Raw genomic sequence first — 16003 nt, forward strand, 5'->3', positions numbered from 1 at the left:
GTACTGTAGGCCCCCTTAATAAAGGAGCATTTATTCTAAATTCTATCCTGGTGACCAGAGGGAAGGGGACCATTCCCCCCATCTGACAGTGAGATGATTCCCAATTCACTCTATCAACAAGATCTGCCAAACATTGATATTACTGATTCAGCGGCATGAAAAACCTTGTTATTATTAAAGGGAAACTTTTCCCTTCACATTCAAACTTTCAAGAGTAACCCCAGTTTGACCACTAACCTTCCCTTCTTTATTGTATTCATTCATCCCAATATCCTTTTCCATCACAAACTATGCTTTTAAAAGCCACCGGTCTTCCTAACAATATTATTCAATGATAAATTAATTCACTTTACACCTCTAATCTTTCTTATCAGGCAATTTTAACAGGTGCAACAATGCTTTGAAAGGTAGAAAAAATTTCTTCAGACTAAGTATTTACAGAAAGAATTTAAACTTCAAAAACCTTAAGTGAGAGAAGGAAAAAAAAATCTACGAGATAGATTACATTTAATGAAGGCAGGCTCTGAATATTTCTCTAAAACACGTATAAGCTCATAACTAAATGATTTTAAGATGTCATGATAAAAGGAGACGTGGGAAAATACATTACAAAGCCCTGTTGAGAAATTATTCCAGGCTTATTCAGTACAGTTTCATGGAAGATGGTAGTAAGGGAAAGAAAACCTACCGAGAGGTCATCTCCGCGAAGGATGTTCCCTGAGAGGTCCAGATGGACAAGGGTGGTGGCGGTCAAAGGGTTGGCACTCAGTGACTGAGAAAGGCTATTCACCCCTGCAACAATGACAAGACAAAGCTTAGTTTCCATTCCAGGAATCAAAATGAGTTCTCTGATTTTCTTTAAAGGGTCCAACAGCCCCCTCAACATTCAGGACTGAGGTTAACCATAAGCACCATTCCCAAAAGGTAGCTTGAGGTTGGTCTTCCAACATCTTCTCAAGAAGAACAGGTTAGTCAGTCACAGACAACCAGCTCCCTGAGGAGAATGAAATGGAGTCAGCTTCTTTCTGCTCCACTTCTAATGGTGTGGAGGGAGAAGATTTTACTCTGAAGTCTTAGAATGATGCAAACAATCTAATTGATCATTTTTATCCCTTTCTTAATCCTGCCAGGTGATTCTTGCCTTATTGTACAGTATTAAAAGGATGCAGATTCAGAGTCTGATACTTCAGACTACTGAAAGTATGTGGAAGTTAATACAGGAATGTACTGCTCTGCTTAATGCATTATATTCAAGGCAAAATTTAGATTGAAACAGACTTTACAAAAAGAAAATGCTCTGTACACAATGGAACAAGCAATCAAAAGGAAAAACTGATAATTATCACTCTATACACTATTTATATACAATAACATAAATGATTCAAGTCAACTCTAACATAAGTGGTTCAAGCTAATATCACCTCAAAAAAAAAAAAAAACTGAATATATGAGGAGGCAAGATTGCTCTGCAAAGAGAGAGGTATGGTCTACTATCTCTGGGTAACAGGAACTGAAACAGGTCTGTTAGCACCTTGTGGTAGGGAGATTTTCATCAGGACACTTCAAAATGTGAGCCCAGAAAGGACTAGTCCCTCCCTAATATTTAAAGAGGTCAATACACACAATCATCACTGATGATTATTCTTCAGATAATAGGTATGTGGGATTTTGCAATGCTTTTTCTGTTTCTACTGAAAGTCCATTGTTCGAAACTGTGTATTTTGGAAAGAAAACTATTTCTAAGTTAGGTATACTATCATAAATCATTTTGTTTTGCTTTTTCACTAAAATTCTTCTTGAAAATCCCAGGCTGTCTTAGCCACCTAAAACAGGGCATGGGGTTTTTGTCCAGACATGGATAATTTCTTCATCAGATAAGGGGCAAGGGTCAGGCCAAAACTGGTCATGACTGCAGAACCCCAAGAGGCACTTCAAGAAAAAAAGAAAAAAGGTCAGCATTACAACTACGGCCCCACATGAGAGCAGTTCTCTGCTCCAAGTTGAGAATGTGTAGCACTGATGAAGAGGTTATCTTCTTATCCTTCAGCTTTGGAGAGGTACAAAGAACCAACTCCAGTGTGTGTCTGATAAAGGCTACTGAGCCATTTCTTGATGGTGAGTGTGCATCTGGGTTTGTATAGAGAAGACTTTAAGGCACACAGGGGAAAATATTTTACTTAAGTACATGGAAGAATTTCTTGGCCCATCAACTCAGCATTTATTAAGTGCTCATAACATGTTTATAAAATGCTGGGGATTGGGAGGTATGGGTAAATAAGACCCATTCTTTGCCCTCAGAAAATTCAAAGACCATTAGGAAAGAAGCTAAATAAATTCCAGGATGAAAAGCCAGTGATACACAAGGATTTATCCAATGCAACAAATCTTTATTTAAAGGCTACTGTATAGCAGGCAAGGGCTTTTGAGACCCAGAGAATAATAGTTTACCCTCTCAAAGGCCATCCAGTGGGAAACAAAGACAGTTGAATAATCACAATTTAGTGAGGTCAATACTATCAAGGCTGTATATTGTCACCCTGCTTATTTAAATTATATGCAGAGTTCAGTTCAGTTGCTCAGTAATGTCCAACTCTTTGCGACCCCATGAACCGCAGCACACCAGGCCTCCCTGTCCATCAAGTCAGTGATGCCATCCATCCATCTCATTCTCTGTTGTCCCCTTCTCCTGCCCTCAATCTTTCCCAGCATCAGGGTCTTTTCCAATGAGGCAACTCTTCACATAAGGTGGCCAAAGTACTGGAGTTTCAGCTTCAACGTCAGTCCTTCCAATGAATATTCAGGACTGATCTCCTTTAGGATTGACTGGTTGGATCTTCTGGCAGTCCAAGGGACTCTCAAGAGTCTTCTCCAACACCACAGTTCAAAAGCATCAATTCTTTGGCACTCAGCTTTCTTTATAGTCCAACTCTCACATCCATACATGACCACTGGAAAAACCATAGCCTTGACTAGACGGACCTTTGTTGACAAAGTAATGTCTCGGCTTTTCAATATGCTATCTAGGTTGGTCATAACTTTCCTTCCAAGGAGTAAGCGTCTTTTAATTTCATGGCTACAATCACCATCTGCAGTGATTTTGGAGCCCAAAAAATAAAGTCAGCCACTGTTTCCCCATCTATTTCCCACGTAATGATGGGACCAGATGCCATGATCTTAGTTTTCTGAATGTTGAGCTTTAAGTCAACTTTTTCACCCTCCTCTTTCACTTTCATCAAGAGGCTCTTTAGTTCTTCTTCACTTTCTGCCATAAGGGTAGAGTCATCTGCATATCTGAGGTTATTGATATTCCTCCCGGCCATCTTGATTCCAACCTGTGCTTCCTCCAGCCCAGCGTTTCTCATGATGCAGAGTACATCATGTGAAATGCTGGGCTGGAGGAAGCACAAGCTGGAATCAAAACTGCTGGGAGAAACATCAATAACCTCAGATATGCAGATGACAATACCCTTACGGCAGGAAGCAAAGGGGAACTAAAGAGTCTCTTGATGAAAGGGAAAGAGGAGACTACAACAGCTGTCTTAAAACTCAACATTCAAAAAACAATTATCATGGCATCCGATCCCATCACTTCATGGCAAATAGAAGGGGAAACAGTGGAAACAGTGACAGACTTTCTTTTCTTGGGCTCCAAAATCACTGCAGATGGTGACTGCAGCCATGAAATTAAAAGATGCTTGCTCCTTGGAAGAAAAACTACAACCAACCTAGACAGCATATTCAAAAGCAGAGACATTACTTTGCCAACAAAGGTCCACCTAGTCAAAGCTGGTTTTTTTGGTAGTCACGTATGGCTGTGAGAGTTGGACCCTAAAAAAGTTGAGCACCGAAGAATTGGTGCTTTTGAACTATGGTGTTTGAGAAGACTTTTGAGAAGTCCCTGGGACTGCAAGGAGATCAAACCAGTCAATCCTAAAGGAAATCAGTCCTGAATATTCATTGGAAGGACTGATGCTGAAGCTCCAATACTTTGGCCACCTGATGCAAAGAACTGACTCACTGGAAAAGATCCTGATGCTGGGAAAGGCAGGAGGAGAAGAGGACGACAGAGGATGAGATAGTTGGAGGGCATCACCAACTCGATGGACATGAGTTTGAGCAAACTCTGGGAGTTGGTAATGGACAGGGAAGCCTGGTGTGCTGCAGACCATGTGGTCGCCAAGAGTTAGACATGACTGAGCGACTGGACTGAACTGAATACTATCAAAGAGGTGACAGCCAAGGGCTTGGCAGTGAAGGAGGTGGAGATTTGATAATGTTAGACAAAAGGAACTTGCAATAGCCTCTAGAAAAGGTTGATTTCTGGAGGTAACTTCTATGATTGTTCAAATGACCAGCTTTCTTCAATTTGTCTGCTACTGGTAGTATCAATGTATTTTGTAATGGCATAATTGAGTCCAAACATTTGGAAAACACCAGACTTTCATCAAGAAAATCATTTTTAAAATTATGTCCTTAGTGAGGTATAACAAAACTCAATAAATAAATTCTGAAATTAGAAGGTGAAATTAGTCTTGACAGCAAAACACTCCTCGACAAATATGGGTGCTTGGCAGTTGGCCAATGTCTGATTAGAATTGGGAGAGAATGTGTTATCAGCTCAGCTGCAAGCTACTGAGACAGAATGAAGGATTTCCTCCCCTACCTCTTGAGCCCATTCCACATGAGGCCTGGGTTAATAAGCACAGTAATGGCAGGAAATTACAAAAATATAGGATGGAAAGAATCAGGGCGCTTCCAACCTAAACTACACACAGATTTTCACGCTATTCTCAATTCTGGCTATCTAGTGATTTTGACCATTCTTCATATTTATTATTGGAGTGTTTACAGCTGGAAAAAGGTGGTACCAGATGGCCCTGCACTGACATAATCTGGCAACCAGCAGGACATTTACTAGAAATCCAGAAAACTATCACTTAGCTCACATCTGAGGAAGAGAAAGGATATTTGGACACAGTGTGGATGTCATGAGGAGATTTAAAAAAAAAAAAAGCTGCCTTGAATTATGGAGCCATGAATATAAATGTTTTCACAGAAATAAAATATGTTAGTCAAATTCAGCAAAAGTTTGAAAGTGCAATTTAATCTGAGTTATTTTAAATCCACAGACCTTTCAGATCCTTTGTGACAGTCTGCAAGAACACTGGAAACCTTTAAGAAATCAATTTTTCAAAAGGCAACATTTCAAGATATACATCCTAGGACGGATAACTTAAAACTCTTTGGGTTACATATTATAAAACAATATTAATTCTCAAACAAATTTTATTGCAGAAAAAAGATAAAGGTATGGATCCTCATTTGTAAAGGGTGGAGGGCACATGGGGCTGTCTTGATTCAGAGGAAGCTGAAGAACCTGCCCGCTCCCATCACTGGGAGGGACAGGGCATCAACCCAAGCTTGCCCTCAGAAGAATCAAAGATTGTTACATCCCTCTATCTGTCTCATATTAATAATAATTAACAAATATGTTAAATATCAAGGTTTTAAAATAAAAAAACCTCTACCTTAAAAAAGAAGCACATGATAAATGATTTTATAAGAAAAAAATTTACACTTTAAATAGAAGAGTAACAAAAGAGGGGACCTAGCAATTTCCTCCAAAAGAAATATAGCTGACTAAGGAACAAGGGGGAAAAGCCACCTAAGCAATAACTGAAGAAACTAGAATTAAAATATCAGAACACTTTTGTTCATATGCTTGATAAACAGTAAAAAATAAAGAATAATACCCACCGATATACAAAACACTTGGAGGACAAACTTGACAATACATATCAGAAACAGCTTTTTAAAAATTGGACAAAAAAAAAAATAAATAAAAAAAATAAAAAAATAAAAAAAATAAAAATTGGACAAACACTGATCTCACAATTCTACTTACAAGAATTTTATCCTAAAGAAGAAGTTAACTCATGACTGGTGATTAGATATAGATGTCATAATAGGGTGTTCTGCACTACTGAATAATTTTAAATGGTCTAAATGTACAATATTAGATTATGTATATAAGTGAGGGGACATTTTGCATACACTGGGCAATCACATAGCACTGAAAGTGACCAAGTGTTTACTGACACAAATGATCACAATTTACTATGGGGGATAGGGAAAAACTTTACAAAACAGTAATCACAGTATAATTACATATATACATATGTGGGTTTTTGTAGGTATTTATATTAAAAAAAAAAAAAAAAAACTACTTACAGACACAAAACAGTGAGGAAAAAAAAGAGTACCAAAGTGTCAACAGTGACAATCTTGTAAAGACTTGGTACTAGTATTGCAAGTAGTTTTTGCTTTCTTAGTTATACTTCTCAGAATCTTCTAAGTCTTTACCATAAATATGTAATGCACTGATAATCATCAGGAAAAGGGTTTTTATAAAACTGATTTGCTGATGTAGAACACTGAGAACAGAAAGGGACTACATCTTAGCTTTTAGATCTGTAGATGGCTTTAGGCACCAGGACAGAAAACACCGGCTCCTGGTGAATTGTTTCCCTTTGGAAAGTTACTTTTGTCCCTTCATCTTAAACATGTGGATACAATCACGGCATGAATGGAACTCACCCCAATTTCAAATCACTCAGCGTGACTGCACGGTCGGAATAAAGTAGGAATGGATGGATAGAAAACCATTCCGGGACCACTGTGCTTTACCCACTCACCCATGACACAGTCAGTGAGAACTTGCAGCACCAGATGTCAGAGACACGGCAATGAAGAACACAACAGCCTTGCCAGCTAGAACCTTCCAGGCTAGGACACAACCAGAACACAGTGGGAAATGCACCAAAGTGGAGGGATTCACAAAGGGCTATGGAATGCAGAGAAAGGGGCATCTAGTTCTGCAGGGGGTGGTGAGAGGAGGTTGTCTGAGAAGGACTTCAGAGAGAAAAGGAGATAGAAGCTGAATCTTCCAGGAGGGGCACTAATTCACCACATTTGTGGGTGGAGGACACTGAGGGTGTCCTGGGCAAAATAGGAACATATAAAAATACATGATGGAAAAACACTATATGATGGAAGGGAGGAAGGAAAGAGAAGGGAGGTAAGGAGGAAGATGATGGTGGCAGGGAGAACATGGCACTCTGTGCCAAAAATGACACTGTGCGTTTGAACCCATTTAATTCCACCACCTCTGATGAAGTAAAGACTCAAATTTCCATATTATAAACGAGGTTGCTAAGGAACCAAGGGACTGAGATGTATTCATATATTTGTAGTTAAGTAAAAATGTTAGGACTCAAGCCTAGACGATCTGCTGGAGAACTGGCAATCACTACACATATTACCCTCAAAAGACAGTGGCAAATTACTCAAGAAACTTTTCATTCAACACCCACACTGGGCGGGTAGCACCACTCTCTCAGGTGTTGGACAGATGGAGATAAGAAATACACACGCGTGGCAAAGAGAGCCCCCTTCTCGTAGGGCAAACACGAAATTCACACAATGATGTTAGATATGATCTAGAAGTGACATAAAGGAAAGAGTAAGTGATTCTGTCGAAGCCTCAGGAATAGGGAAGACATCCCAGAAGAGATGACCACAGATGACGGTTTTATAAAATATACTGAAGCTCTCTAAAAATATTTGGAGATGTGTGGCATAAGAGAAAATATGTATTGGTCTCTGCCCCCCTTGCCGGTTCCTGGCATAGAGCTCCTCAAACCCTTGTAATTTCCTAGGTAATAAGAACACTAGAAACATCCCTTGTTCTGATATTTGTCTTTGACCCTGACTCGGGGCTCCTAAAATGCCTAGAAATTCTTAAGTGATAAGAGCAGTAGGAGCATCTTTTGTTCTAATGCAGCAACTCTGAATGGGCTCCTGGATGGGGACCGGTCATCAGAAAGCCCAAGCCACAATGACAAGCTTGGAATTTCATCCCCACTCCCACCCACCAACACTTCTGCAGGAAGGGGAGGCGGCCTGGAAATGCAGTTAATAATTGATCATGCCTACGTGGTAAGGCCTCCATAAACATACCATGGGCTCTGGAGAGCTTCTGAGAGCTTCCAGGTTGATGAACACATCTACACATGGAGGGTGAGATGCCCCAAATCCACAGGAACAGAAGCTCCTGTGCTTGGCACCCAGTCCTCACCCTGTGGATTTCTTCTTCTGGCTGTTCATCATCTGAATCCTTTACCATAACCCTTAATAAACTAGTCAGTGTAATAAGCATTTCCCTGAGTTCTGTGAACCACTCTAGCAAATTAATTAAATTCAAGGAGGGAGACTTCAGAACCTCTGATAACCTGGGCTTGTCACTAGGCATGTAAATGGCATGGCGGGAGAGGAGGGTGCTGGGGGTACAACAGTCTCGTGGGACCGAGCCCTTAACTTGTGGGATCTGATGTCACCTCCAGGTAGATACTGAGCTGAATTACAGGATACCCGGCTGGTGTCGCAGAGAGCTGCCTGGTGTGTGTGGGGGAAACGTCCACATATCTGGCGACCAGAAATATCAGAAGTGACATGTCTTGTGTGAGTAGTAAAGGAGACACACAGAGAAACACAGAAGGAAGAATGGAGATTTTCCTGATACAAGATGAAATAAAAAAACTTTTCAAGCATGTACAAAGGTGTGATGTATGCAGGAAGATTTCAATTAGTAGAGGTAGTATTATAAAGGTGATGATGTAGCAAAATAAGAACAGAACTGAAAATATTAGGAGGACGGTGAGTGGAGTCAGGAAAGAACCTGGGGAAAGAAAGGCAACTTCCAAGACAGGAAACAGAGCGGGTACAGCAAGAGTGATGACTGTGATGCAGTGGGCCCAACCATTTTCTATATAGCAGACAGTCCATCTGACAGGTTTGTGTGTGTGTTGGGGTGGGGTGGGCGTGGGGGGGTGTGACAGCAAAGAAGTCTTTCCAAGGATGAACCGAGAAAAACACAACCAGTAGTAATCACTTGGTAAGATACAGAATCAATGCAAAGAAAAAGAGGAAAACAATAGAATGGGAAAGACTAGGGATCTCGTCAAGAAAATTAGAGATACCAAGGGAACATTTCACACAAAGATGGGCACAATAAAGGACAGAAGTGGTATGCACCTAACAGAAGCGGAGGATATTAAAAACAGGTGGCAAGAACACACAGAACTATACAAAAAAGACCTTCATGACCCAGATAATAACGATGGTGCGATCACTCACCTAGAGCCAGACATCCTGGAATGTGAAGTCAAGTGAGCCTTAGGAAGCATGACTATGAACAAAGCTAGTGGAGGTGATGGAATTCCAGTTGAGCTATTTCAAATCCTAAAAGATGATGCTGTGAATATGGTGCACTCAATATGCCAGCAAATGTGGAAAACTCGGCAGTGGACACAGGACTGGAAAATGTCAGCTTTCATTCCAATCCCAAAGAAAGGCAATGCCAAAGAATGCTCAAACTACGACACAATTGTACTCATCTCACACGCTAGCAAAGCAATGCTCAAAATTCTCCAAGCCAGGCTTCAACAGTACATGAACCATGAGTTTCCAGACATTCAAGTTGGATTTAGAAAAGGCAGAGGACCCAGAAATCAAATTGCCAACATCCATTGGATCATAGAAAAAGCAAGAGAATTCCAGAAAAACATCTACCTCTGCTTTATTGATTACGCCAAAGCCTTTGACTGTGTAGGTCACAACCAACTGTGGAAAATTCTTCAAGAGATGGGAATACCAGACCACCTGACCTGCCTCCTGAGGAATCTGTATGCAGGTCAAGAAGCAACAGTTAGAACCGGACATGGAACAACAGACTGGTTCCAAATCAAGAAAGGAGCACATCAAGGCTATATATTGTCACCCTGCTTATTTAACTTGTATGCAGAGTACATCATGAGAAACGCTGGGCTGGATGAAGCACAAGCTGGAATCAAGGTTGCCGGGAGAAATATCAATAACCTCAGATATGCAGATAACACCATGCTTGTGACAGAAAGCAAAGAGGACCTAAAGAGCCTCTTAATGAAAGTGAAAGAGGAGAGTGAAACAGCTGGCTTAAAACTCAACATTCAATCAACAATTATCATGGCATCTGGTCCCATCACTTCATGGCAATTGGTGGGGAAACAATAGAAACAGTGAGAGACTTTATTTTCTTGGGCTTCAAAATCACTGCAGATGGTGACTGCAGCCATGAAATAAAAAGACACTTGGCTCCTTGGAAGCAACCTAGACAGTATATTAAAAAGCAGAGACATTGCTTTGCCAACAAAGGTCCATAGTCATGTATGGATGTGAGAGTTGGAGTATAAAGAAAGTTGAGCGTTGAAGAATTGATACTTTTGAACTGTGGTGTTGGAGAAGACTCTTGAGAGTCCCTTGGACTGCAAGGAGATCCAACCAGTCAATCCTAAAGGAAATCAGTCCTGAATATTCATTGGAAGGACTGATGCTGAAGCTGAAACTCCAATGTTTTGGCCACTTGATGCGAAGAACTGACTTGGTTGGCAAAGACCCTGATGCTGGTAAAGATTGAAAGCAGGAGAAGAAGGGGATGACAGAGGATGAGATGGTTGGAGGGCATCACTAACTCGATGGACATAAGTTTGAGCAAGCTCTGGGAGTTGGTGATGGACAGGGAAGCCTGACATGCTGTAGTCCATGGGGTTTCAAAAAGTTGGACACGACTGAGCAACTGAACTGAACATACAGAAATATCAAATCACAATCTTATGCTCTTGGAACTAACAGAGTATTGTAAGTCAACTATACATTAAAAAAAAAATCGCTAAATCAAAAACAAAACAAGAAGAACACAACACAACCAACTGCCTTTAGGCACAGGAGGCTGCCAGGTGAATATTCCTTGACTCAAAGTTTAAAAAGTTGAAGACTGCATGGTGGACATTCAGATTATTCTCCATACTGAAAGCATTTCACTTTACAACACCAGAATTTCAATCAGATAATTTCTTTACATTAAAACTGCCAGAGTGTTATAACACACACACAGTGAACCACTGAACAACACGGGGATTAAACTGCACATAACTAATCGCCAGCTCTCCATATCCACAGTTCCTCCATTTCTGCAGATTGAACTAACCGTGGATCATGCAGTACTGTAGCATTTACTATGGAAAAATATCCACATGTAAGTAGATCTGGCAGTTCAAACCATGTTGTTCAAGGATCAACTACATTATTAAAGGCAGATACATAACTGAGTAATAATTCTAACCATGTTAGGAAGCATGGGGCAGTAAATACATTATAGACACAAAGTTAAGTAAGTAAGATATACTGTACCTTTAGGTGACAATGAGGTTTTAGACAAATTTAAATGCTTTAACCCCTTTGGGAGTTTGGCAAACTGAACACTTAAAGAGGACACACCTGAGAAAGAAAGGAAAGAAAGGGATCGTTAGAATTTTTAAGTTGTCAGGATTGCATTTGTTTTACAATGCCTGAAAATGAAGTTTGATTCCAATTTAAGTGCCCATTTTTCCTAATGTTAATTGTTTTCTAATCATCTACTATCCCCTCTCCTTTACTTTCTCTCCTAGCTAGGGTAAGAGAAAGGCATAATATTACCAAAACTTTACCATTATAGGTGCTTTTCTTTGGACAAAGTGTTATCCTCTCTTCATAGTGCTATTTCAAATGCAAATAGTCTTGGAAAGAGTGATCTAATTTCCCCCCCTTTCTTTTTAACCTGTGTCTTAATGAGTTGATCACTCTTCTGGGTCAGCGGATGCATACTATTTAATTATTGTCAAGAAACACAATGTGGCATTATTCAGATAACAGCTTTACTTTAAGTCGATGAATTTCAGTATTTAATTGGCTTACAGCTAACAACCTTAGACAAAGCATCAGAGGATGTTTTAACCTGCCTTCCTGAAGGTAGGTTTGGTAACATAAAATAACTCCCAAGGAATTTACAGTATTAAAAATCAAGTGGTCTCTAAATTTAACAGTCAGAGTGTGAGACTGTGAAAACTCCCTCACTCACCTAAGGATTACAATAAGTGGAGACTCTTTTCTGGGAGGAAGTAAGTAACAGATGAACAATCAATGTATGTTCTACAGGACCTTCAACCAACTCCCTGCTTCACCTGAGTTACGACCTCCCGAGGGGCATGTTTTGAGAAACATCCTAAAACAGCATTAACTGGAAGGTCCCATAGACTGGTTCTCAGACCCCAGGCACCGGTAAGGAGCTACTGTGCTAGCCTGCTACCTATCACATAACCCCCAATTAAATATATATTTTACCAAGTAATAAGTACTACTCTAGAAATAAACTAAACATCATTCAGCTTGATTAAGCCTCTAGATGGGTGTTTCCCCAAGGATGGTAGGTACTGGGAGACCCTGCCTGTCTCCCACACTATTTCCCAAACAAGTTTGACAATCACTGGATTAAGTACTGTTAAAAAGGTTTTTTAATTAAAAGTATGTCTAGAGATTTGAATATGCTAAACCACAGTGTTAACTGCAAAGAGGGGAGAGGTCTGATATTTAGTCAATACATTCTTGTGAAATGAATTGATTTAAATATTTTAAATTAAGACATCAAAATTTTGGTGTACAGTTCAAGCCATGCTTAGAGTGAAGTCTATACTCCTAAATACAGAAGTGAATAAAGAAGAACTGTAAATTAATAATCTAAGTATCGATCTCATGATGTCTAAAAAGCAACAATAAATTAATCCCCATTTCATCTCCATAAACAGAAGGAAAGAAATAACAAAGGGAAGACCTCAATTAAATAGAAAGCAGTCATAAAATAAATTTTAAAAGTATGTTCTTAAAAAATAAAAGCTAATAAAATTAATAAATCCCAGCAAGACTTTGAGAGAGAGAGAAAGAGAAGGATCAAAGTATTAAAATCAGAAATGAAAACAGAACACCAGAAGAGATCCTACAGACACCACAAATGGAACAGAAGGGTATTAAAAAAAAAAAAGTCTACAGATCAAAAAATGTATCACTGTAGAAGAAATCCTTATGAAAAATACAACTTAGCAAAACTTACTTAAGAAATAACATCCCCTATCTAAGAAAATAATAAATCTATTATTAAAAAACCTCTCCACAACGAAAAGCAAAAGAAGCCAAATATAAAAAATTATGCATTGTATCATTCTATAGTGGTGAAGTTCCAGGCATAACAGAAGCAGAATACACAGACAAGTTCATGAATTTTCATAATGTCCTATTTCTTGACCTTCATAGTGGTTGTGTGACAGCATTCCCTTCGGAAAAATTCACTAAGATCTAAACTTGGAATTTATGGACCTTTATGACTGTGCATTATACTTCACTGAATACAAGTTACTTCAGAAAACTTAGGTACAGAAGATAACAGAGGAGGAAGTCTAGACAACTGGGTGGCAATGACTTGTTAGATACTACACTAAAGGCACAGTCCATGAAAGGTATCATCGATTAGCTGGACTTCATTAAAATTTAAAATTTCTGTATATTTAGCAAGGGGGAAGGGGGAGATAAATTGAGAGATTGGAATTGATACATACACACTGCCGTGTGTTGGGTTGACCAAAAGTCCCTTTGGGTTTTTCCATAACATCTTACAGAAAACCCTGAACAAACTTTCTGACCAACCCAATAGAGAACAGATAACTATAGGAGAAACTAAGAAAGGACACCATCACGTGTAAAATGGATAACTAGCAGGAAGCTGCTATTTAACTCAGGGAGCCCAGCCTGGCATTCTGTGACAATCTAGAGGGGTGTAGTAGTGATGGAGGGAGACTTAAAAGGGAGGGGAAATGTATATAATTTTGACTGATTCACGCTGATATATGGCAGAGACAACCACAACATTGCAGAGCAATTATACTCCAATTTATAAAAATCACCCATGAAAAAAAAATTAATAAGAACCTACTCTATAGTATATGGAACTCTACTCAATACATAAAACTGCAAATGCCTACAACCAAATGCAAGGACACCCCCATTCTATTCAATCCTTAATCAGAAACTTTCCTTTAAAAACGAAGGTAGACAAAAAGGAATAAATAATACAATACTACTTTTCTCTAGAAATAGAACTATCACACCCTAAGTAATGAAAACAATGAAAGGTGAAGCTCCTAAGTTAGAATAAAGATGAGTAAAGTTATGTTTGATCATTTATTTAAAAAGCAGGATTAAAGGTAAAAGAGGACTCAAACACAAGACTGTCTGGTTAAAGTATTTTTTTCTCTAATTCTAGACTAAGTTTTACTAGCGTCTTTCTCAACAAAATGTTTTGTTTCAGCTTCCTAGTCATCCACAAATCATAAATACATTCTATTTCCTCTTTTAAGAAATACCCTTGCTAAGTGCTAATGGAATGAAAGGCATAAATGAGGTCAGTTACTGTTCAGTTTTTCAAAAATAAAAGAACTGAATTCATTTTTGATAAATAGTCCTCCGCTTTGGCAGACTTCAGAAATGGGGTCTTAGCAACAAGAATAAATTGAGAGTGGTTGGCAGCCAAAATCTCTCAGGAAAAACAAAAAAAAATTCACCTGCCTTGTATTTCCTGAAGTTAGTTACTAAATAGTGCCATGGAAGAAGATGATCATCGAGAAAATATTTCCCCACAAAGAAAGGACAGAAAAGACTTTTTAACTTCTGGCCAAAACTATTCAATTTTGTCCCCCAAATAAAGCCACACAGCCTTCGGAGCTATGAATTAAAACAAAATTTATCACCAAAAGCTTTCATCTGGAGACTTTACTGCATGAATAACCCTTCTTGTAATTTATTTTTGTTTTAGTTTGCGTCAAGTTTAGAAGGAAAAAAGGTCTAATTTTTATTTCTCCTTTCAAAATGGAAACCATTATAGCTCCCTCTGCTTCAAAATATTTATGATAATAAAAAGTAACTATAAAATGTTTAGAATTTTAATTTGGAATCAGAAGTTATTAACTCACAAAGACAGGAAATTAAATTTGACATTGCTGTTTTACTCCATTAATCATGCATGTACTTAAAACTCTATGACAATAACATGCATGCAAGCATGCATACTAAGTCACTTCAGTCATGTCCGACTCTTTGCAACCCTGTAGACTGTAGCCCACCAGGCTCCTCTGTCCATGGGGTTTCTCCAGGCAAGAATACTGGGGTGGGTTGCCATGCCCTCCTCCAGGGGATCTATCTTCCTGACCTAGGGATCAAACCTGCATCTCTTAGGTCTCCTGCATTGGCAGGCAGGTTCTTTACCGCTAGTGTCACCCAATTACTATAAAACTCTAAAACTTTGATATCCTAGAATTTGTGTGATTCACATGGTAAGGAAAAAATGGTTTAAGGTTGGTCCTTGTTGATTCAGTTCAGTTCAGTCGCTCAGTTGTGTCCGACTCGCTGCAACCTCGTGGACTGCAGCACACCAGGCCTCCCTGTCCATCACCAACTCCTAGAGTTTATTCAAACTCCTGTCCATTGAGTTGGTGATGCCATCGAACCATCTCATCCTCTGTTGTCCGCTTCTCCTTGTTGACTGAAAGCATAATATTGGTAATTTAACAAAATTCTGCCCATGGAGTTCTAGCAATATGATCAGGGAAACAAATGACTCTTTCTTAGCTATTAGAAAGCATATAGATTTGAGCACTGAAATGTCAGATCACGGGTGAAAGTTAAAATCTTTAGATTTCTACTAATTTCGATGGCTTCCCTGGAGAGTTCAGAAACACTAAGAAAACTAACTAAATAAATAAAACGTAAGAGACTTCCCTGAGGCTTCAGTGATTAAGAATCCTCCTGCCAATAGAGGGGGCACAGGTTCCATTCCCGGTCCAGGAAGATCCCAAATATCATAGAGGAACTAAACCTGTGTGCCACAGCTGAGCCCACACACCTAGAACCTGTGCTCCAAAGCAAGAGAAGCCGCCACAGTGCCAAGCCTGCATACCACAACAAAGGGAGCCCCTGCTCAACAGCTAGAAAAAGCCTGCGTGCAGCAATGAGACCTAATGCAGCCAAAGATAAACACAATAAATAA

General features: G+C 39.3%; 1 protein-coding gene across 3 annotated transcripts in view; it reads right to left on the reverse strand.

Annotated features, from left to right (window-relative positions):
* CARMIL1 (capping protein regulator and myosin 1 linker 1) overlaps nt 1-16003 on the reverse strand; it is a 302688-nt gene that overhangs the window by 108661 nt on the left and 178024 nt on the right. For all 3 annotated transcript variants that reach the window (XM_043908357.1, XM_043908356.1, XM_043908358.1), the window contains exons 12-13: nt 11287-11373; nt 689-792 (exon numbers count right to left, since the gene is read on the reverse strand). In XM_043908357.1, coding sequence (XP_043764292.1) covers nt 689-792; nt 11287-11373 — 191 coding nt within the window. The remainder of the gene's footprint in view (nt 1-688; nt 793-11286; nt 11374-16003) is intronic.

The sequence above is a fragment of the Cervus elaphus genome, chromosome 7, assembly GCF_910594005.1.
Source record: "Cervus elaphus chromosome 7, mCerEla1.1, whole genome shotgun sequence".
NCBI classification, from domain to species: domain Eukaryota; kingdom Metazoa; phylum Chordata; class Mammalia; order Artiodactyla; family Cervidae; genus Cervus; species Cervus elaphus.